At 39.4% G+C, this 24,930-nt stretch overlaps 1 protein-coding gene across 4 annotated transcripts in view; it reads right to left on the reverse strand.

Annotated features, from left to right (window-relative positions):
* Positions 1–24,930, reverse strand: part of GRIK1 (glutamate ionotropic receptor kainate type subunit 1) — a 174,473-nt gene that overhangs the window by 40,089 nt on the left and 109,454 nt on the right. For all 4 annotated transcript variants that reach the window (XR_012588997.1, XM_074600491.1, XM_074600499.1 and 1 more), the window contains exons 5-7: positions 19,086–19,139; positions 17,195–17,368; positions 13,855–13,998 (exon numbers count right to left, since the gene is read on the reverse strand). Coding sequence is in view for 3 of the 4 variants with exons in the window: in XM_074600491.1 (XP_074456592.1) it covers positions 13,855–13,998; positions 17,195–17,368; positions 19,086–19,139 (372 nt within the window). In the remaining variant the exon portion in view is untranslated. The remainder of the gene's footprint in view (positions 1–13,854; positions 13,999–17,194; positions 17,369–19,085; positions 19,140–24,930) is intronic.

Consider the following 24,930-nt stretch of genomic DNA (forward strand, 5'->3'; position numbering starts at 1 on the left):
GTCCAGAAGTAACTTCCTCTGCAATTTAAGTTTTCTGTACCTTGTAGGCTTACCAGCAAGCTCACTTTCTTTTAAATGAGAGCTATCTGTCTCTCATATAGCCCCCATTTTGTCCCCAAAGCTGAAGCTTATCTATAAAAGAAGGTATTTGATGTATTTCAAACTGCAGATGATTTTTCTAATCTATTTTTGGGAGCTCCCACATTAGATTAAATTCTTGAAAGATACAAGAAAGGCTGATGATAAATGATGGCAGAGTTCCTTCATGTGTGTCAGCCATATAATTCTTAAATTACAAGCTTTTCTATTGAGCATTGTTATTTGCTTCATTTAATTTCTTGTAAACAGATGACATAAGGAAAGCTGCATTAAAAATCAGCAGAGTTACAGACCGGTGTCTTCCCTTCCTGTTAAATCTAAATTCTAGCTCTGAATCTGCAGGATTTAACCTCAGATGCTGGGGTGTTATCACCATGTGTCTCAGAAAAATTCAGTCCATCTAGAATTTTGTGGAAATATAGCAGGATTTCTAAGCATGCTTAAGTAGCACAAGAATGGAAAAGTGCAAATGCAACAGATTTTCTATGAGACGTTCTATCTTAATGACATGGGAACATATGAAAATCTCAGCTGTAAACAGTGAAACACTTGCGGTTTTGTATGCTGATATAATTAAGATTGCAGGAGGGGACACGTATGAATGCATTTCATTATGTAATATCTCTTTTCTAGTCTGTCTTTTTATTACTCTGACATGACCCCTATCTCTTATTCATAAAGATGGAACATTTTTTAAAATATGATCTTTAGAGATCAATTCCTCCTCAGAGGGCAATTTGCTTCTGTGAAATGCTCACATTTATTGATTACATATCAGATGCTCAGCTTCTCTGCTAACGTGATGCGATCTTGAATAAAGGAACCAATATGTTATTTTTGGAAATGGTACCAGGAGCATACACGTCCAGTCTTGTAAAAAAGATTAATATGGTCAAATGCTAGCTCACTTTTTAAAATAGGCTTTGGTGCTTCTACCCCGCACTAAAGAAAGGAATGTAAGGAAAAGATGTTACAAGCTGCATAGGCGTATGCTTAAATTTCAAGATAGCAGAGAAGTGCATATAGCCTTCGTCTAACTTAAGTCCCACTTAGACCATCAAATAATGACCCAAATGTGACTTAAATTATAAACAGGACTCAGGGAGTGCTTCTCAGAAGAGTTAAACTTAAATGTTGAAGGGGTTTTTCAGACCCTAATTGTGAGGCACAGCCTCAAACACCATTTGAATTCTAAGTTTACTTTCTGATTTTTATTGGTATTTGAGTCCAGTGAGCTTAATTTAATTTCTGACTTCAAGACAGTCGTGGTGTTTGTGTGTGCAGCACGTCTAGACAGACCTGATCAGAAACAAAAGTTTTCTTTAAGAAACAAAAGGAGGGATGAGCTAGGAACCTACAGTCCATCCCAGGCCTTCCAAAGCCTATGGTAAAACTTCCAAGCTTTTAATATGATTTGAGTCCTAAAGCACAACTGCCTGCTGCATGCAAAGGCAGTGAAATGTGTCATTGTTCCAAAAATCATAGCTGTGTGCCACCACTTCTAGATGCCTGTCAGGCAAATCGGGGATGCAGGTACCTATTAGGCACTGTGTTCAGGCAAACAGAATAGGCAGCAGTCGCACAGTTCTCAAATGCAATTAACAAACAGAAATGAAGCAGAACTTCCTGAATAGTCAGAAACCACACAACTGTTTGATACAGCAATGAGATTTTGTGCTTTTAGATGCAAGATTTATAGCAATTTTAATGTTTCTAGTGACACTCGATGTTAAATGTTACAGGATATAATAAAAGTTGAATCGGAACCTAATCATGTAATTCATCAGAAGAAATTGCTTTTTTGCACTCTGTCCTTGCTTTAATATTAGAAGAACTAAGGGCACAATTTGAAACTCTTGCAGAGAGAATGTGTTTTCGATTTGGTTTGTATAATTTTGAGTATAGCTTGCAGCTTAATTAAAAAATGTGATTTTCAGTGGCTTCTGTTTGTAACATTCTTTCCTTGTCTTAGATCTTATTTATACAAGGTTGCAGGCTGTCTCTGACAACAGAACCATGAGGAAATGCTGTTCTTTTGGGAGTTTGGTTAGCAGCAGAAGGGCAATGCAGTGTTCAGCTGAGGACCAAAATAAGGTCTCACAGTCTTCAATACTGAGTTTTATCATATAATTATTATTCATATTTCTAAGCTGTAAACCCTTGATGACTTTCTCCTGTTTATTAAACAAAATGAGGAATTAACCCAATATCTTGATTTCAACTGGTAGTTGAGAAGCAAACCATACAGAACCAGCAGCTACTAAGACCCTTTCTTACTAAGCGTTGAAAAGGTAGTAGATGGAAGAGATTACAGCTAAGTCTTCAGTCCTCTCTGAAGGCTGTCAGGTACCTGACATGGCAAAAATATCCAAAGCATCCTAATTAAAACTGTGAAACTTTCTATTTTTTCTACTTTAAAAAATTAAGATTGTGGGTAAGCTGCAAACTGACATCTGGGGTTAATTATTCAAATTAGAATATTGGTTTCCATATAAATATATTGATGGAAAATAATGATGACTGGAAAATGAAGCTGACTCAGCTTCTACTTCAGCTTCAAACACTCCAGAATTTTGCTATCAATTCATACCACCATCACATGGTCTTTATATCAATTTTCAGACCATCATCTTGAATCAATTACTATAGCAGCCTTAGTTTCAGCCAAAGCCAACCAAGGGTTCAATCACAGAATCGATTAGTTCAGCTTCTACCAGACTTACTAAGGTAAAACAATAGGTACATTTCATATTCTGGTTTTTTTTTTGTCTCAACCAGACCTCACTTTTATTTCCAGATTTGTATTAGCAAGGTATAACTAGCTCAAGAAATCATAATGCAAGGTGTATATAGTGCATTGACTGAGTAAATACTCAGCTTTATGATATAGCCTCAATGGGATATAGCCAATTTTGTAGATACTTAATTGCACTACTGTACACAAAAGTGTCAGTCTTTCTCATTGTTTGCATTTTTATTATGTATTTGTTTTTTTCTTAGTCAATATATGTTTATCCAAATATTTTAGTAAACTGTTTATCTGCCTATGGCATATTTCTCTTTCTGAGTCCAGTGTCACAGTGACAAATACTGGATAGTTGTGTTTCAAATTAGAAAACTAGTTTTTTCAAGGTCTTTTTAAAGTGTTCAAAGTGCCCTCGCAATAAAAGCATGCAAAGGCATAATCTTGTTTTAACTTTTTAAACTATTATGTTTAATAACGTTTCATAATGTGCAGACATCTCCGCTCCTTTATTAATATTCCACTTATTCCAATAACGTGTGAAATAAAACAGTTTTTCTGAACCTGTTCTGTAGACCTCCACTTGTAATTAATCAAGCAATCTCTTTAGAGTTCCAAACTCAAGCTTTAACCTTTTATTGTTCCCACTGTTCAACAAATAAGACGCCCCATTTTGAACGTATGTCCAGAGCTAATGTTAGAAGAAAACATCTGAAACACAAATATGCACCCACAAATGCAAATAAAACTGTAACTGTATCACAGAATATGTGTACATATTGAATCTGCTCTAAATGGTATAAGGAGAAACTGTCATAACTCTTAACAATTTTTAAAAATATATAGACAAAAGGAGATGATAAAACTTCTGAGCGAAAAGCCAAGAAGAGCTATTTTAGCACAATATTGTGGCAGAAAATGAACTGTTCTGTTGTTCAGCTCCAAACCCCTGCACAATACCAGGCTCAAGCCTGGCTTTGTGCAAGATATTCAGACACTTTGCATCTGCCACTGAAGCCTGAATTATTGTTTAATATGAAAGTATTGTAAACGGATGATAAACAATGTCTTATGTGAAGACTATTCTTGAATATAAGTGCAATGCTAAATGACAGCCGCCTTCATTCAAAAGCCTTACAATGCATCAGGGCACACAAAAAAAAAACCCTACTGCAATTGACTTGAGAAATTCCCAAAGTAGACAATGGGTCATGTGTAGTTATTTATTTTGTAAAACTGTCTGTATCTTTAAGCGCCTCTCTCTTTTTCTTTTTTTTTTTTTTCCTCTTGCTGTTTATGTGTAACTTGAACATTTGGAAACCTTGCCCTAAAGGCATGCAATTAGCAGCGTTTTTTCTACAGATTTAATGGGAGCTTGGAACAGAAATTGGTTATCTGGACTCTTCAGTATGGGAGAAGGACATTCAGAAGCTAGAGTGAAGTCTAATCGAAGATAAGGATATTTTCCTGTCTACCCAGTTTTGTCAATGGGATTATCTTGACCTTTGGTAGGTTGCTTTCCCAAGCGTGTTCAAGGTAACCTACAAAGGCAAGTAATTGGACTGATTTTTTTTCCCTTCGTTTTAATGATGGATATATAGGCCAACTATATCTGTATTTTTAATTTTTGGTATCATGATTTATTTGTTTATGTATTATCAGAGATTACTAGGCAAAACTGAACATCAGTTATTGATTTAATGTACTTTATAATTAACCACAGTTGTGAAGTAAAAGGTATTATCTTACATCACAATCATGCTGGTGTTTTTCTTTCTTTTTTTTAATGATGAATGAAACATAAAGAAAAAATTATCGGCAATCATCTGATCTGGAATTCAGGAAGCATAAGTATTCAACTCCCCAAATTATGTTTGCTCATTTACCATTGCACAGGGGCAGAAACATACTAACATCATAGTCTTTTTGTACCTCTATATATTTTAAAATGAATGCATTATGTGTTTGCACTGAGATTGAGAAATTTGTTCTGCTTCTGTGCTGGTCTACCAAAATGAGCAACTTGAAAGGAAAGCAGTCTTGTCCTGAAGAGGGACTTACTTAGCATCATATTTTCCTTTAGCCACCATCTGACTAGAACATTTAACTTCACCTAAACATTAGCAACCTAGAGTGAACGACAGCAAAGCAACCTCTGCAAGTGCTAGTGTCTCCATGCCACTTCTGCAGATGAGTACACATGGGGATCTCATACCAGGTGTACCAGAATGACAGACCCATTCTGTTTAATCAGCGTTACCTGCTTATAAAGAAGGTGAACACCTATTTTAGTTTTGAACTGATAATCCGAAATTTCTGACAAGGGCTGTGGTGCTAACTGACATCCAAATGCAGGGGTGGGCGATGATTTCTCCTCCATTTGGTCTTAGACTTGTTAACTTCAGAGCATCAGAGCAGAACTCTGATGGTTACAGAATTATTGACAATGATTGATGCACATATACAAGGGACATCAACTGTGTTGTGTGACGGCAAGGGACAAGACAGTGTGTGAGCTCTTTTTCTGATGGGGATTTTTTTTCCCCACTCCAAACTATTGCTTCTTGACTACAGAATCAGGTATCTGAAAAATCTATAAAACTTAGGCATACCTAAACCTACTGTGGCTACATGCTCAGAATACTACAGATCACTTTTCTACCACAAAATCTTCCAAAAACATAAATAACAATACCACTATATACTAACCAGAATGGTAATGACTATGGAAAAATTAACTTTAGTTTTCCTTTGATTTTCTTTCCTTTTGGAAGAGAAAGCTCCTGCTTTATTAGAATTGCAGAGACAGTTGATAGATTTAAGTGATAATGATATTGCTTCTAGTTACAGTGGAAATCATAATGTGCTCTGAGCCACACATCAACTTATGAGCTCTTACAATTAATCCTCTTATTAAAAGAGATCCTCAAGGATTACGGAATATAGTGAGTGCGTGTATGAGTTTTCCATTATCCTAGTCCAAATCCAGCATAACAGATGTAATAAAAAGAATTTCAGCATTCCCCATTACAGGGTTTTATCTACCCCACTGAAAATCATGATGCTTCATAGTCTCTTTACTTGGAAGGGGTCCAGGACTGGAACAGTCTGGGCACTGGAATGTAAAAGAGGAGGTGGGGGGGAGGCTTGTTCTTGTTTAGGCAGCTGTTTTAAGACTGAGCACACCCCTGCCTTGAAACAGAAGAGAGGAATGGTGGGTAAATAGAGATGGGGGATTTCTTAGGAAAGTCACAGGCTGTTCCATGAGCTGCTCAACAGCACACATTTCCAAAGCAGTGGCTGAGATTAATGACGTTCAGGAGTAGTCATAGGAAAGATTTTCAGTGTGGCAAATTTGACAAATGAACCCTGAATACTTGAGAATAACGGCTTAGGTGGTTTCATTTCAGAGCATATGTTTGAAAAGCCTTTGAGTTCCTTTAAAGCTTACACGTACCAGCTTGCTTTACACCAATACCAGAGATGAGGGAGTGGGCGTGCGGAACTGGAAGGGAAGGTCAAACCTTGCCATCCATTTTTTCTAGAAAGAGCAGAGTCTGTCTTACCATTCATGAACATGACTGTCACTGAAGTGTCTGGGTGGGATTGCTGTTGACTATGAACTTGGAAAGTGTAACTTTACACTACTGTGCTAATGGGGATTGGGAACCTCTCGCACCGCTTGTACGGGCAAGACAGTACATAAAGAAATCCTGTTCCACACAGCTAACAGGCTAAATACACTAAAAGTAGACAAAAGCTGTCATCCGTCTCTTACAGAGGGGAATCACAGCATTTCCAGCTACAGGACTTCTTCACCTAGGTTTTAGGTCCTGCTGCTTTTGTTTTAGAGTGGTGTGGTAGCTACAAGCATGGATGGTGAACAGCCTGATCATGTCAGCACATTGGAAATGCCTACCAAACAGTGACCAGTTTTGCCTTATCAGGTAACCACGGCACAGGTTTTGGAGCTGTCCTGAAGTGATTTGCTCATGGTTGCACAGAGTCTGTGGCAGAGCCAGGAGCCAAATCCAAAGCTCTGGCACTCCCACCCATCATCTTGAGTGGGAAATGTCCTCCCCAGCAGAGCTGTTGTTCTATCTGTAATGGAATGACAGCAACCCATTGAACAACGGAGATGACAAGGAGCCTGTGGGGGCTTCATGTGGTGCAAAGCACTGTGTCATTTCCACCTGACATAATGGGACCCAAGTGTTGGCAAATCTGTGAATGAGTAAGTATGGGGTGGTGTAGTTGAGGAACAGATTGTTTCAATGAGAGTACACTGCTCCAAAACCTAAATCATCTGCATTTGTTATCTTGTAAGCTGTTTGAAGCAAAGACTGCAGACTGAATGGTTCGATGGTGATGTGACTAGGGCTCCTGGGAGCTTTTCCAATACAAATATCATCTAGTTTAGGCCATGCACTAACACTTCAATTGAAATACCAGTGTGGTGTAAATGATGAGCACTTTTAGTAGGCTAGGACATATAAAATATGTTCTGAAGAAAGGTTTTGCGTAGCAAATATCAAAATATCCTGCACATATTCAGATAAAATCACTTTCTAGTAGTTCTTGCTCATTTTTCATAAACAAATCTACTTTCCAGGTAATATTTAAGAAAGTAAAAAAGGAAAGGAATAAAATACATATAATCTTTTAGTCAGATTTCTTGTTTTGATTTTAGATATCATAGTATCAGAACCTTTAAAATAATTTTTTATCAATTCAACATGTATTTATTCTTAGTATGCAAGTTCTTGGACCATTATTTTGCAATCTGTGGATAGATCATTGCATAAATTAAGTGATTTTCCATTTGAAATTTGATTTCAGAATAGGAATCCCTATTGGCATTAACATCAGCCATACATTATCTTCATGGAAAGCTGACCTTTATTTCCTAATAAATCATCGTGGGATGCAAGTCTAGCAGTTGTTTTGTTTGTTCTTTTAATTAAGAGTTTTCAGTTTAAAGCAACAGACAGTAATAGGCTTATATCAGAAACGCATGCATTACTTCATGGGCAAGAAGTAAGTTTTTAAAAAGTAAAATGAAGAAAAATGTTTGTTTCAATGAGAGTAGATCAAATTCTAATATCAAATTATCTGGCGAGAGAAGTCCTACCAAAGTAAATAACTGGTTTTCTTCAGTTTAACTAAATATTGCAGAATCAGAGCCCAGAGAATAAATGCAGCCAGTACACATAGATGCTGTAATTGGATCAACACCAAAACACAACGACAAAGATGCAGCAGAAGAGATGCTATTTTATGTTTTGGAGCTGAAATATTGCCTTCTTTCCCCAGTCACATGCATAGAGATTTCTGTGTAGCAGAAAGATCGTGTGACTGACACGCAGACCTTTCCTCATACGGCAGAGGAGATGGGGAGTTCTTGGGTCTTCTGACATCCAGAGTCTTGTACTGCTCACTTCTTTTTTTGTTCCACCCTGTAGACTTTTAATCCCATGAAAATACTCTTACATGTTGATTTTGGTAGTAATAAAAGACCATGAAACAAAAGAAATATTCTGTTCTCTTACAAGATGTTTTGAGATCCTTTGTTTGGAGACGCTGCCAATTTTGACCAAAAAAATTTGATTAACATCTCCCCAGATGGACTGCTTTCCCTTCTGTCTTATTATAAATTTGTACTTTTCCTGTAATGAAAAATCTTCAGTTCCTTCTTCTTCCAATGATGTTCTATGTTTGTTTTATATTTAGTTAGTTATTATCAAGAATCCCCTGAAAATTACAACCTGTGATTTGGTACCAGTTAATCAAGACTTCATGTGTTCCTGCCCTTTCATCAAAATGTTAGTCAGCTCATCAAATTTGGACAAAGTCAACCTGGACGTGGTCATACCATCTTCAACTCATTAGTTCTGTCTTCTCTTCCCTGCACCAGAGCTTCCCAGGAAATCTAGCAGTCCTGAGGATGGTTGCTCGCTGCCTCTGTACCAAGAGAAAACAAACTGGCAGGTTGTCACCTGCACTGGTGGTCGGAATGAGAGAGTAGGAACTTGCCATCCATCTAAAGTGCTGGATAAACGTCAAACGGTTCAGAGATTTAATGGATATAAACTTTTAAACATTTATGTGATGAAAAAAGCCAATATCTGAGAGCTGCAAAACAGCACTAAAAATGTGAGAAAACAGAGAAATCTACTGCTTTCTTATTGTTGAACAGCCAGATCTAGAAGAACTGTGTATATAGCAGATACCTCAGGACAGACGTGAGTTTCTAAATCATTTGTACGCTCTCAGCACAGGAGAGGTAGTCATGCAGATGGTTTTGGAGGCACGTATGGGCTAGCAGGCGACTAACGCACAGAATCGTCTTCACTCAGAAGAATTATTACAAAGAAGTAGAGCCAGAGACTTGAAAGATAGGCAGTCGTGGTACCCATCTTGTTGCTTTTTATGGTTATTAGTTCATTGGTTAATTGGTTAATTGGTTCAACTTAGAGGATTCTCAAGTCTTGCCTGTGATGCAGGTCTTCACAACTCTTTTTTGTGGTGACTGGAAAATATAATGCCTCCCTGTTTCCTAGTCTTCCTAATTATGCTGATGGAGAAGCCTCTTTCTCTACAGAGCAAGGCTATCATTTGCTTAAATGTATTGAGTTTGTAATTTAGGAATGACACGCTGAATTATCATAATGATTTCAAAAAGCAGGCAAAATAACAACTTAAGATAATAAAGATGTCCTTGTTGCATAATTTCATTTCTTGATGCTGAGTCAGTTTCTGTCCTCTTGCACAGGGAAGGACTGGATAGATCTCCTTTTTTTATTAATTTTACTCTTGAAGCAGACTGTCATCTACAGACCCGAGTCACACAATGCTAGATGCTTTAAAAACTGTAGAATGTGTTCAACATCTGCATTACTCTTCCTGTATACTAATAAGCTAATTTAAGGTCTTATTTTAAGTCCTTAACAATGAAAAATAGTGTAATAATGGAAGCAGGCTTCTTCAGGGACTTAATTTTACTAGTCCTTGGCTTTGTAGCAGGCTGGAGACTTTCTGTGATACATACTATTGATTACTTGCAGAAAAGAGAATCAACTAGCAGAACTATGGAAAACCCTTTATAAATTTTAAGGGAAGAGTTTCTTGAGCTTGAAGGCATATGAGTGAGGCTGGCTTTCCAGTCTAACTGGGACCTCTTCACTCAGAAGAATTATTACAAATGGCTTGAGACAGAGGCTTGAAAGTTTTACAGTCATGGTAGTGCCTGTATGACCAAGTCCACTTATCTTGCTGATTTCTGTGGTCATTACATTAGCCTACACAAAGAGCTAGTTCCGCTCAGAGGATTCTCGCGAGCTTTTAATGTCACACCACGAAAGGAAGGCTTTATTCAATTACTTGATGCAGAATCTAGATGGATTGCTCTCACTCCTGGTCTCTCCTAACTAGGGGTGCTTGAAATGCATCTTGTCAAAAACACAACATAAACTGAAATGTAGAAGTAAATGCTTCAGAGTTCTTTTAATCTGAGATTTGTGTTTGTGATTCTGTTTGAGGGGATTTAGTAAAGTCACTAAAGATAAAGTCTTCTGCAATACTTCTCTATACAGAAGTTCTTTTAATTGTTACTGGATTTGAGTGAGTGGAGCTCACATTGATTTAGGTGATAATTGAATAACAGACAATCATTATTTGGGGCTTGTCTCACACTTTAAAGGGGACATGACCAGGGAATTTGATCATTCAATTATAAACACCTGTTTCATGCTTACACACATTTTTCTGTTAGGATAAGCGGAATCATGCTTTCTCTCCTTATTCCCTTTCTGAAGAATGACCTCCTTTTTCTTTCTAGGCATGGGTAAGATGTAGTCCCTGCAAATGCTTCCATAAGGGCTAAAAGATTAAAATATCATTTAGATATCAATGACATTAGGCTGCTGAGAAAGACGAGCTTCTGACAAGGATTTACTTTTCATTAAAAAGATCTTCATGAGCTATTATGGAAGTGTCTTGATCCCAGACAGTGTATTTTATGTAATATCCTCCTTCGCAGGAACTAGCTGATGACCTTTCTGACCTCAAAGCCAGCCTCAGGGCTGTGGGGCTTTGGTCAGGCTTGCTTTTCTCTGCAAATTTCCAAATGCTTCCTGCAACCAGCATTAGCTCCTGAGCTCTTTAGAGCATAGAAGATTACTCTTTTTGTTGCTGTAATTGATTATTCTGTAGCTTCAAACATTTCTACTGGTTCTTTTCTCCTATAGTCTCTCTGGTAGTACTTCAAGTCTTAGTTATTAAGAAAAATAGGCAGTGGATCTGCTACTCCCATTACCTGCATACTTACCTGAAATGCTAAGGCTGGGGAAGGCGTATTCTCACATTGAACTAGCTATCTTTTGTTTCCACATACTCTGAAAATTCAGAAACCGACTCCAATGTACATGTATTTAGACCACCATAAATCAAAAGGCAGTATTTTGCCCTAGGATCTCCACTTTCCAGTTGCTTTCAAGAAGAAGCTAACTTGTGTGTACCTGAGGATCAGATATGACCTGAACCTTGACTGCCCAACAGGACAGTGACAGGTTGAAAAAAAGTTAATTTATCATCTGCTGAGTGAAGAGACAAGCAGCCTATCAGCTGCTATACAAGTCAGAAGCTTTCCACCTTAACCTCTGCTCATGTCCAGGTGGGTTCTGAGATCCTTTTTATTCCTATCAGCCTGGCATTTTATAGCTTTAGCCCACAAAGCAAATAAGATGACTGCAGTTCTTATCACGACAGAAATAAAAAGCAAAAACCCACCACAGAGCCACTGAAGTACTTGCTAAGCTCTAGCACCCACAGGACTCGTTGCAGGCAACCTCTTTGTCTGAAACTTGTTTAGACTACCGTACAGAATATTTGTCTTTAGACCCATCTGTAAAATGCCTTCACAGACTGTCAGTACCATATCACAAAATACTAAAATTAAGTTTTATTTATGTGGGCCCAAAGCATCATTCTGCCTGCTTGACTTTTTTTCTCTGTACCTATTCACTTGATTCCTAATTTATACAGTTCATCTATCCTTGTTGAGCAAGCCAGATCCTAACATGAACCGGGGAGGCCCAAATGTACTTGCTATTTAGTTTCCAACACCTGTTATAATCTTTATGGGAAATGTAATACTGCCTTATTAAACATTATCCTGTACTTTTAGCAACTGTCTTTCTTGGCTAGAACAGAAACAGGAAGATAAGGCTCTTGGAGTATTTAAATCAGTGTTTTACTGACCATGAAAGACACTATCTGCAAAGCAATCAGTAATTAGCTCACATATCTCACTCCATGCAAGAGAAGCTAGCTGTACATGATAAATGGAAACTGTATAACTGTTTAAGCTTTGAATTGGATCTGCTGAGGTACATCTGGTGCTCTTGGTCAAAGTGCTTCTTCTTGCTTAGGATTCAGGATCCTTATGCTATATACTTAGCACCAACCAAAATAAGTAGGTCACCACTGTAGAATTATGCACGTGCATTCACTGATACAAAGTCTTTCGCTAACTTCCACTTTCATTACAATTATTCTTAAAATGCACCAGAAATTGTATCAGCAGCAATGATACCTCATTTAGTCTGAGGTTGAGAAATACAAGAGCAAAGGTTCCCACTTAGATCAAATCAGAAGGGAAGGAGGAAGATCATCATCTTTATTACAGACACTTGTGGGACAATTTTCTCCTGTCTTTCACTGTTCCTGCTATAGTCTTCCCACCTCCTCCCCAACAGGGGAGCTGAATGGAGCATGGCTGATGTCAGCGTGAGAGAAATAATTTTTACCAATGCTGCTTCCCTGTCTCCTTTGGGTGTTCCCAGGATTGTGTCGCAGTGAGGAAAGTATCTCAAAACTTCCTTAATTCTCAAGTCAGGTCCCTGAGTACTGGGGTGACTCTTGTCTTTTCTTTATACTTTCAAAAAAAGAAGCTTACAAGGAAACCTTAAAATCTATAAAACACCCTGTATGGCGAGTACTGATTCAGTAACTTTCAATCATTTCTGTGTAAGTGAATCACTGTGTCGTATATTGCCTGTGTCAATTCTAAAAAGTTTACTTAGAAAGGTTTGGAGAAGGTGATGACAGCTCTTCTACATGTTCTGTAACCACCACATGTCTTGTCTTTCAGTTTGCTCCTAATATATTCCTCTTTTCAGGTGTATGTCCCGATGTGCTGCCACCACTTACCTTGGACCTCAGCCTACAGGTCCTGTTCCACCTACACAAGTGCTAATGAATGGGGTTTGATAGGAATCACACTGTCATGGACAAGAACTGGAGCAAAAGATGAAATATATACAGGAAACTCCACATAATTTCCAATTTCCATTTCCACACACTTCCCTAAAGGAAAAGTTTAGATTTGAAATTCATAATAAAGACTGAATTTTTGGAAGAGTGAAGGCATTTCAGCTAAAACATGTATTTTTTATCTGTGGATCAAGATAGCTCAGTGATGCATTCTTACGAGATAGCGCATGACTTCATGAAGCAATTTACTTCTTTAGAAACACTGTCTGCAGTATTTTCTGGATATTGTATTATTGTGTGTCCCGATCAAACAACCACAAACCAATTGGAATTAAGTGGTGAAACAAGGACAGAGCTACAGACTCACTTTTCCTTCAATTTCTACAATGCTTGTTGTTAGTTATCTCATATTTTTAGAAATTATAAACATCCACAATAAACACCAACCGAGTAAAAAATGTGGGAAGCCTTACGGTGTGTTAGTGTGAGATTTAATCGCACCTTAGGTTTAACAGTTTCTTTTTTTGAAAGACCAGAAAAAGTCTCCACCAAAACACAAGCTACAGCCTTGTGTCTGCAAATCAATGTTTCTCTGCTAGGAAGGTGAGGAAGAATTGGACATCTGAGTGCCAGAAACCAGAACATAGCACTTGACAAAGAGCAGGGAGCAGCAAGACAGTCAGTGCGGTAAAGAAGAAAGGAAGGATTATGATGATGATAAGCAGATGGTCTACACTTGCCTCTTTTATCAGATTCATAAATCTGGGTCCAAAACGCCATGGCTTGTGTCTGTGGCACTGCAGGGAGCTGACAGTCATTTGGGAGGCACGCTGGGAGGCCACTGCTACCATGTAAACAGCATCGTACATCAGAGCTGCTTCAGTCTGCAAGAAAAAACAGAAAGGCTTTCTTTAGTGTATGCCTTTGTGCCCAGTCCCTGCTTTTCTCTGCTGAGAACCATTTCTCTGGGCTGCTGTTATGGAAAAGGCCACTACTGGGCTCTCCATGGAAACCTGAGATGTAACAAAGTCCATGTTTTTTTCAGCTTATATTAATCTGGCCTGGGGCCTTATGGGAGGGCTGCCCAAGTGAGGCCCATACTAGCTCCTCATCGCTGCTCTTATCATGGCACTTATGGGATTGCTTTCTTCCCCAAGCGGTAGGCAGGCCCTGCTCTCCAGGGAAATCAATCCCACTGAGCTCCTGCTAGGCATCCCACCAGACAGGTATCTACTGCCTCTAAGTGTCTACTGCTCTCAAGGACCTTGGCTTTTGGCATGAATACGTGCAATGGCCCTACCAAGATTTGGCCAGAGCTCCTCCCCTGCCATACCTCCCATGCCATCTTAGAGAAAGATTAACCGTCCTTTCCAGATGCCTTTTTTGGTGTTGAAGTTGGACTTACACATCTATCTTCTGTTGTCTAAGAGAGGACAGATGAATACAGCCCTTAGATACCTAAACATTACTAAAATTACTGGATGCTGGTTGTGCATCTGTGTTTCCTCTGAGAATGGGTTTATTGGTTTAAAAGCATGCCCAATAAGCCTCAAACTGAGATCGCACACTCTGTCATCCTTTATCACTGGGAAGTTTTAGAAAAATCTTGTCTTCACCTGCACTGTGCTTCAGTGCTCTCATGTGTGAGGTGGGAATGGCCATGTTTCCCTTAATGCACAGGGGTGATGTAAAAATGAAGGGCGTAATTACCTTTCTTGTAAAGCTACTGAATAATTAAGTAGGGCTTTAAAAACAAGTACTAACTCTGCAGATGAGAAACTGGATTCATTTATATGATGTGCAGAGCTAATCCATTTTTTATTCCTTTCCCATGCAATTCCTTTGGGAAATTAACAGATTTGATTCTTTGTCTGTTTCATTTACCTAAGTAAATTACAACAGCATCGGTCTTATCAGCATTGGAGTTTTTTGCTGGCAATCAAATGTGATCTGAATTTATCAACTAATCTTACTATACTGCAGATGAGGAATTGCTCTCGACACGCTAGTCAGGATCTGCCCAAAACAATGCTCCCACAATCGGAGTAAATTGAAAACATTATAAAAGGTGAGGCAGGCAGGAGGAGACAATAACAGCTGTTCTCAGAGTCAAGTGTCTTAAAACAGATAGTTGTTCCAAGCAGACCCAGAGACTAACGGCCTGATGCAAAATCCCTCAAAATCAATGGAAAGATTCCCATCAATGTCAATGGACTTCAGATCAGTTTTTACATTAGACTGGGAACACGTCCATTCAGGATTGATTATTGCTTGATCGCTGGAGTCCCAGCCTGCCTGTGTCCCAGGTCTAGAGACTCTGGACACACTTGGTGAAAATGCTTCAGTGCACCTCACCTTAGGGTCATATCTGGGACCGCTGGTGCTTTTACTAGATAACATGGTGCATCCCAGTTTTTGTACGTTGGCAGCATTGCCAGACTTTGCTGCTTGAATCTTGTGCTTTTGTAACTTGTCACTCATCCATCCTGCCATGCAGCAACTGGGAGGTTATATTACCTCCCTTACCCTTTTATTTCCCACCTCCCTGCTGTTCTGTTTTAGGGCTGGGTGTTGCATGGAAGAACAAAAGGTCACCTAGTTTTCTGAAGCAAACTGCCTTATATTGATGCCTGTACTGATGCATAAGAAAGGGACTAAGAGTTAGTCCTGGAACTTGTTTTTCTGATTTTCACATTCGATTAAAATTATTGCAAAGAAACTCAAGAAACCCACTAGAACAACTATGCCTCTGTGTGCAATTTGGGCATAAAGTGGGATGTGAACTCAAAGCTGTCTTGGTTATGCCCCACTGAATTCCTGCAAGCTGACATCAGGTCAAACAATATAGCGAGAACCAGAAGGGAGAAATCCTGCATTAACAATATCACATGTAATCCTGATCTCCTTATACTGTGCAGCTTTTCATAGCCTTATTGTCTAATGAAATATAGCAGTATTGTAGCTCTCCATCAAACTGAATAAGCAGAAATTGCTATGAACATTTAAATGATCACAGCCAACTAGGAAGATGCTTTCCTTAGTGCTCATGCTGCTTCAGAGCATCAAAGACACTAAGAGATTATAGAGATGCAAAGGAGAGCATAAGAGTCTAGTAAGAACTTTGGTTTTCCTAGTTTTGCAGCTGGGTGAATACAGGTGAATAACCATGTGTAAATAGCCATCCTGGCAGGTCCTGTGTATTCGCATCAGAAGGTCCCAGGGACAGCTTTCTCCCCTGCTTTGCCTATGAGTGAGCACAATAGCACTGCCCAAACAACATTTTTTTTTAAAATGTTAGAGATAGCACACATAATGCATTTCTCTTCAGGATGTCAGGATGTTTCAAAATTTTCCCTGCAATCATCTGCATTAAAGTCTATTTCATATCACTTCAAACTCCACTCACTACATACGACACGTTATCTCATATTGCAAAAAGATGGCAACCCTTCACCCCACAAAACTGAATAGAGTCATGCTATCCATGTAATTGTTCCTATTCTTTCCTTTACCTCTTGAGGGAGTGGTAGGGAGGAAATTCTAATTTCCTGGCTTGATGATACCTTTCATTTATCTTTAAATTACATCTTAAAAGCCGGAGTTGCTGTGGATGATGGAAATGAAGAGAAAGGGCACTTTTCCAATTTAAAAATGCTATTACCTATCCACATGTACAATATCTTTCCCTGCAGGTTATAAATCGTACACCTGCTCTGAAAGTTTTTTATTTCCTGTTATGTCCTTCACTCCAAGCAGAACATTATTAGAGAAACGAGGCAGCAGTATATACATCTGACAACAATAAGATGAATGATGTTAGCTGGATGGCACCATGATGGAGAATTGCCACTCATCTCTAGAGCTGCCCAAGAGTGGTTTGTCACACAGATGAGGACAACATTGGTTCATGAGGAAAATGCATTTCGGCATAGACGTGGGTAAGAGCAAGTCGTTTTTGGGGATGCTGCTTCAGCATTTGCATTGTGAAATAAAGCAGTAATGGGATCGGTTCACATCTGGTAGAACAGCATTACGAAGCGCGTTGTAGACACCCCTGCATCGTTGTGCTTGTTCACTTACTGTCATCATGCCATCGAGGAGGCCAGTCTCTGGTTTTGGTGGCGCCTGCAGACGCTCCATTGACCATTTCTCAATGACCGAAGAAACTTGCGGGTTCTCGACATTGAGGAGGCGAAACCCTGTCATATTTACTCCGCTGTATCTGTAGGGTTCCAGGTCTAATGCAAATAGATCCTAAATCACCGTTAAGAAAACAGACAAAACCAGATGTAGTATTTTCAAAGCAAAATGCTTGGAAAGTACAATTAGGCCAAAAAGTGCATTTGATTTTCAATCCAAAGCTTACGTGCTGTTTTTTCCCCTGTGAATGCTCTGCTTGCCTTCAAAGCCTAGTCATGACCGCTTCAGTTATAAATCTGAATAAACCAAAGCTGTGTGAAACTTACGACAAACTACATATCTGCTTTTTGGAATGTAAAAATCAGTTCCCTGTAACAATGCTATTTTGCAAGCAACCTGCACAGCAGTATCTAATTTTAATTTATAGCAGTCCTCTTAACAGTGTTACAGCTCTGACAAACCAACATGAGGTATTAGCTGGCCAATGTCAAGCTTATTTCTCAACTCAGGGAAGGAAAATTCCAAGACATGTCGAGAGCGATACACTTTTACTACTTATGAATCCCATTTTTCTCCTGCCTTGCCTCCTTCAGGTGACTTGCTGCCTGTATGTCTAATGGACGTGTCAGGCCAGTGCACAGTAAGTCCATGTGCTTCAGTGCTCAGCGTTTACAGGGCAGGAAAATAATGGGTATTCCAAGTAATATAATTGTGTGGCACACTCTGCAGCTGTATTTAGCAGGCAGTGGAAATATGATAACTGCTTCTCAAAGCCTGAAGGCTGCTTTTCAAAACAACTTTTTGCTCATCGCGGCAGAGCAGTAAAATGACAAATGTGTTGGTCATGGTTTAATACCACAGTAACCGTCAAAATGCCAACATTTACAATAGCACAACACCAAGACACCACAAGTACTGCTTACTGCTTGTTCTAATATGTGCTCTCTGCTATCTCACGCATATTGTTAGTGGTGGTTACCACTTTATGTTAGATTGTTTATTGTATTGTTTATTGTATAAAACAGTAAGTTCCACAGTTAATTCTAAATTTTCACATTTTTCGTGATGTTAAACTGGCCTCGAAGAGAACTATTTCAAATTACTATTTAAGTTCCAAACAGCTAGATAGTCTTTTCCGACTAATGAATTGACTGTTGGATTCAAAATGATGTTTCCCTTCCATGTAAAATTTTATATGGAAAGGAAATAAAGAATAAACAGATGCGCATGATATAATTCAGCTCTTTAGAACTGTTCTAGCAATGTCGGTTCTTTGCTGTCTTTCTAGTCTCCAATGCAAATGGATTGAGATATATTTATATATAGCATATATAGCATATAAGTTAAAATATAAGAAAAATGTGCTGAAATAAGTATTTATAGATTTGTACCATGAAAGAAAATTTAGGGATTTTCTTTTACTATGAAATATCCCAAGTGATTTTATACATGTGTGATTTTGTGTTTTTGTAAGTAAATTAAACATTTTAGCGATGAACCACACGCCCGCAGTGAGTGCTTGACCTCGGCTCCCTGGCAAAGCCGTTCATGCTTTATTTTGTTTCACTCTGATCCACCTGTACCAATGACTCTACTTAAACAAAATACTGCAACTAATTTTAATTTATTAAAGTATTAGCCAGCCCCACAGATACTGCAAAACAGCTTCCTTACAAAATTGTGAGTGCTGGTATTACTGAGGAATGTTAATACTCATTCTCCAGGGGTTTCCTTGAACAATGGCAACAAAGATCTCCTAGAAAAAGTGGAAATTTTTAGTTGCCTTCCTGCAACAGAGAAAATTCACCCCTAAATCTTTGGTGTTCCTTACCAGTGTTGTAAAAAAGTAGTGGTAGTATTCAGTCATCATTCCCATGGACAGAATCTGTTGAAAGAGATTGAAAGGTGAATGCACTTCACTCTGGATGCCTTAAGTGTACTGCACTGTCATTTGAAAAGCATGGGTTAATCTAGAACAATATGTTACAGGTCATGAAAACTTGATTACAATAAAACCTACATTTTTCTTCAGGAGCAAAAAAATATCCTATTGTATTTAAATTATGTTTTTATCACCCCTGCTCAGGAAAGAGATTAAAGATTGCAAAACTTCTAGGACAAGAAAAATTACTAGCGATAACGAGAAGCTGATCTTTTAAAAGTGAAATTCTTTACTCTGCACTTCAGAAGCATTAAAAACGAATTTACTAGCAGACAATAGAATTTGTAGGGAAAAGTGCTTAGGTGCAGATTTTTTTATTCTGCATTACCATGTGAGAACAAGACGCTCAGTGAGTGCTCACTGAAGTAAAGAAAAACAAAAAGAAGAAAGCTTCTATAAATGCCTTTTGTTCCACCTGGGGAATGCAGGTCTGCAGGAGGTTGTCAAAACAACTGGTATGAAAGGATTTCTGGTCTGGATTAATTTTTCAGAGTCAGACCTTTTGCACATCTGCAAGGTAAGGATGGCATTTAAATGCATGCTGACTGCCCACCTCAGGCGAAAGAGGATGAAGTTTTTCTTCCCAGCCCTCACATTGCAGGAAACTTCTAGAGGGATGTGTTTTTTCCCTCGGTCCCTCTCCAAAAATCATTGGGAATGCTTATATAAAACACCCCTGATGGTGTATAACAGGATGCTCTACAGTTTCAGCCCAGCATCACCTACACTTGTTGCCACGTCCACGCACACTATTACTATGATGCAAGCGTTCTGTCCTCTCTGGGATCTTGTGAAGAGGAGGAGGAATTATGAGCTAGGAAACTACTGAAGAATTCATTAGCATGAAAGTAACATAGACAAAGGTTAAATGTTATTCACTCTTGATCACAGTAACGTAAGCATCTGATATTAATAGTATTTTAGAACACTTTTAGCAGTGCCTGAACAGCTGCTTGAAAGACAGGGGAAAATAGTGTGATTTGGCTTGCGAAAATTCTTTCATGGCAAAAGCCTCTGAAAATCATAGAATCATAAATTCATAGAATAGTTTGGGTTGGAAGGGACCTTTAAAGGTCATCAAGTCACCACCCTGGAAGGGACATCTTCAACTAGATCAGGTTTCTCAGAGTTTCATCCAACCTGACCTTAATGTTTCCAGGGATGGGGCATCTACAACCTCTCTGGGCAACCTGTTCCAGTGTCTCACCACTCTCAGCGTAAAAAATTTCTTCCTTATATCTAGTCTCTATCTACCGCCTTTTAGTTTAAAAACAATTATGCCTTGTCCTATTACAACAGGCCCTGCTAAAAAGTTTATCCCCATCTTTCTTATAAGCCCCCTTTAAGTCCTGAAAGGCCGCAATAAGGTCTCCCTGGAGTCTTCTCTTCTCCAGGCTGAACAAACCCCAACTATCTCAGCCTGTCCTCATAGGAGAGGTGTTTCAGCCCTTTGATCATTTTTGTGGCCCTCCTCTGGACCCGCTCCAACAGGTGTATGTTGGGGTCCCCAGAGCTGGATGCAGTACTCCAGGTAGGGTCTCACCAGAGCAGAGTAGAGGGGAAGAATCACATCCTTGGCCTGCTGTTCATGCTTCTTTTGCCACAGCCCATGATGTGCTTGGCATTCTGGACTGCAAGCACACATTATCAGCTCATGTCCCTGCTACTCCCAAGTCCTTCTCAGCAGAGCTATTCTCAATCCCTTCATCCCCCAGCCTGTATTGATACTGGGGGTTGCCAGTTTTCCAGCAGATATCAGGATGGTTGAAGCCCCGAGCAGGACGAGAGCCTGTGAGTGCGGTGCCTCCTGTAGCTGGAGTACAAAGGCTTCATAAATAGGCTCCCTTTGATCTGGTGGCCTGTAGTAGACATCAACCACAGGGTTCCCTTTGTTGCCTCAGTCTCTTATTCTTGCCCATAGGCTTTCAACCTGCTTGAGGCAGTTCTTCAGAGACAGCTCTCCACGCTCTACCCATTTCTTGATGTAGAGGGCAACGCCTCCGCCTCTCCTTCCTCACCTGTCCCTTCTGAAGAGCCTGTAGACATCAATAGCTGCACTCCAGTCATGGGATTTGTGCCACCAAGTTTCAGTAATGGCAACTAGATCATATCTTTCTAGCAGCATGGTGGCTTCCAACTCCTTCCAATCAGTTGTGTGATTGTGTATGGCAATTCCTCACTTAAGAAAAGAAAAGAACCTGAACTTTCTAAGCTGCAGCATATAATAAAAACAGCTCAGTGTTAATCACAAATAACCAATCCATTTCCAGCCACTAAAAATCAAGCCAGAAGGCAAGTATTTTATTGAAATGTTCCACTGAATTTACATGTCAGAATTGCCTTTTTTATTTCTTATTTTATTAATCCTCTTCTATTCCATTTCCTCAAGTTGTTTTATTACCTGTAGAAATAAGCAATCTAGCAATCCTGGAAACTTATATTCCTTCCCTGTTTACGCACAGAAAATGATATATGGTGGCATTGATGGAAACTTTTGCATGCTGTGTTTCCCAGCTGACCTGTCTGGACTCGGCTCTGCTCCCTGGAGCCATTGGATTTCTGTGTCTAAGGTCTCTGCTATGGGAAGGAGGTGCCAGTCAGGATTTTTATGATGCAGGTCTCTTTTGAGCTGAAACTGTATTGAAATAACCCAATTACTTCATATGGGGCACAGACCAGCCACCAGGTTATACAAATGCGGTTTGAGCCCAGGTAACCTCTGTATGCCTAAATTTATTTGGTCCTCTACAGGAAGTTCGCAGTTGGTCCATGGTGTTACGTTAGTATGAACACAAGATCATGCTAATAAATGTAAATAGGATACAAATACCCAGGTTTAAATTATCAATTCATTACACTTTTAATTCTAGCCTGAGATAGAAGAGCTGACATCAGGTCATTGCACTTCTGTTATCAGAAGATGTAAATTGCAATCTGCCTGTGTAGAAATAGTAAGACAATGGAGAACTGGGACAATGCTAAGCCATATAATGCCTTTAAATACAAGTTTACATTAACAACACAGATACATTAAGTTGAATGATTATAAAGTGTGTAACCTGGATGTTTGGGAAGCGTTATCTAGCTGTGCTGCTGCAGATATACTGCTACTGGATAGCCAGCTAGTTAATCCAAGGTAGCCCCGTTATTGCTTTCCTCACAAATCCAAGGGCAGTAGCCTGAGAGGAGTGTTTGCCTCCTGAACACATTTTTGATTAAAACTTTTTATGAGAATATTGATTCCCAAGTAATGTGCTATAAACAGAGGTGGCAGGACACACACATACCTGTGAATAACAATGAGTTCAAAAGTGATGCTACAGGACTGTCTTTGAAAACAAAACAGAACCAAAGCCCCTGAAAACCAAAGACAGCTGCATGTAGAAAGCGAGGTTCAGCCAGCAAGGTTATCTGCCATAACCAAGACATAGGTTCACTGTGGCAATTGCTGGAAGGGTGACATGGATTTGCCAAGGACCCTGCACCCAAGGGCTCCATGAGAGAAGCTCGCTGAAATTCTTCCAAAGGAAGTATTGCAGCATCCCTGAAAGCTTAATCAATATGTTGCTTCTGAATTTTCTCTATTAATGCTGACTCAATTAAGATATGAAGCTCCAGACAGCTGAAAGAGAGCTTGTGTCATACACACAGTACTAATGTCCTTGTCTGGTTAAGGAATCAGAGCTCATGCTGGATCTGTCCCAGGCTGGGCCCTGACCTGCCACTGAGCTCTGCCCTCTCACTTAGCACTGGTCACAAGACCAGCCTTAACTGGTTGTCCTCCCCTCTAACAACCATTAACGCAATTAGTTAACAGTTATATGGCACTTAGACTTTGCTGTGACATGTTAGATCTGTAGACTGACCTAAACAGGGTGCTTTTTATTCATGGATGTAAAAACTTTGCAATAGTAACTTTTTTATGTTTTAGGGTAACAAGGTCGCTAAGTGAAATTCCCAGTGAAGGACGATTTGATGACAACACCAAATGCCCACTCGGGAGGATGGCATTAGGAAAACAGGAGGTGAAGACAAGTCAAAGCAAAAGCAAGAGGAATGCTGAAGACCCCAAAGCATTAATGACTTCCTAGCCTTAATGATTCGTGGGTGTTCTCAGCAGCAAGGACTCGTGTTTTTGCAGCACAGTAGATACAGGGACTGCAGCTTCTAGGAACTACCAGGAGAGAGACTATAATAAAAACATGGTAGGAGCAAAGACTCCTTTCAGGTTGGGACACCTCTGAAGTACCTTGCAAAGCAGCTGCACAGGCTCTTCCCACAGAGCAAGTGTCCCCCCGACTAGACAATATGGGCAGAGCAGCCCAGAAAAGAGAAGGGAAAGCAACAAAATTGGTTTATGTGTATATATATGCCCATAAGAAACTAGAATGAGATTTCACTACACATTCCTATTTAAATAACTTTGCATGTAATTATTTAAATAATTATGCATCTGATATAGATGTCCTATTTAAATAATAACAGCTTTTACTTACTGTGGAACTTAGAGGAATGTAAACTAGTGAAACTGGGCTAAAATATTCTGCATTCTCCTTGCAGATCTCCTACCCTTCCTGGACTGTATAAAATCTATTTTTCAGCCAAACTCACATATGGGTTGATTATCAATTATCCTGGCAAGTAAGAAAAGAGACTTTCATCTCTGATTACCCATTTCAGATCAGATGTTTGGGCCTTGTCTTTTGCAGACCTGTACTTTTAGCTGTGGGTCATGAACTGCAATGTGAATCTGACCAAGTATCAGTGGTCAAAATATATGTGTCAAGTGGATAGGGACTGGATAAAAATATTCTCTCTAATGTCTGTAAATTTCTTTGGGCACCCTGTCCTGGCTTACATCATATCCCAGCTCCAACCTACACTTGTTCATCTTGTAAAAAATTCATCACCTCATTTAGAGCTGGTGTCAGTCTTCCCTCAAGGCAGGCTGAAACCAGAGCGACGGTAAAGCATATTAGCAGGAATTGCATCAAATGCTTTGCTTGCTTTCACTTTGCATTTTCCTCACTCATGCTATTTTTTAATTTCATGACCATTAAATGAATGCATTTAATTATCCAATTAATTAGTACCACCACTGTTTTCTAAGATCATGCAGATACACCATAATGGATAATAGCCCCTCTGTTTCCTTGCTTCTCAAGTGTTTGATATAAAAGGTTTATATTGTGTTTAGAGTGCTTCCCTGGACTCTATGTAGACTCTATGTATTGGGGGAGGTTTAGACTGGATATTAGTAAAAATTTTTACACTGAAAGGGTTATCAAGCATTGGAACAGGCTGCCCAGGGAAGTGGTTGAGGCACCATCCCTGGAGGTATTTAAAAGATGAGTAGACATAGTGCTTCGAGATATGGTTTAGCGATGGGTTTTGTCAGAGTTAGGTTGATGATTGGACTAGATGATCTGAAAGGGCCCTTCCAACCTAGGCAATTCTATGGTTCTATGATTCTAGACAGCTTTACTTGGACATGACTTAACTCACTGGAAATCTGCATCCCACTCAGTCACAGCAGAGGTCCAGCTGGAGTGGTATAGAGTTCCTCCAACATGGACATGAGCCATATAAAGAAACAACACAGCTAAGAAGAGAGCAGCAGAGCTCTCAGCATAGTGCAGTTGTGACATTACATAGCCAGGAACCCAAAAGACTGTACTCTGACTGTGCTGCTCTGTCTTCCAAGCTCAGAATAAAGTTTCTGAGGCAATGGCCG

The sequence above is a fragment of the Larus michahellis genome, chromosome 1 (assembly GCF_964199755.1).
Source record: "Larus michahellis chromosome 1, bLarMic1.1, whole genome shotgun sequence".
NCBI classification, from domain to species: Eukaryota; Metazoa; Chordata; class Aves; order Charadriiformes; family Laridae; genus Larus; species Larus michahellis.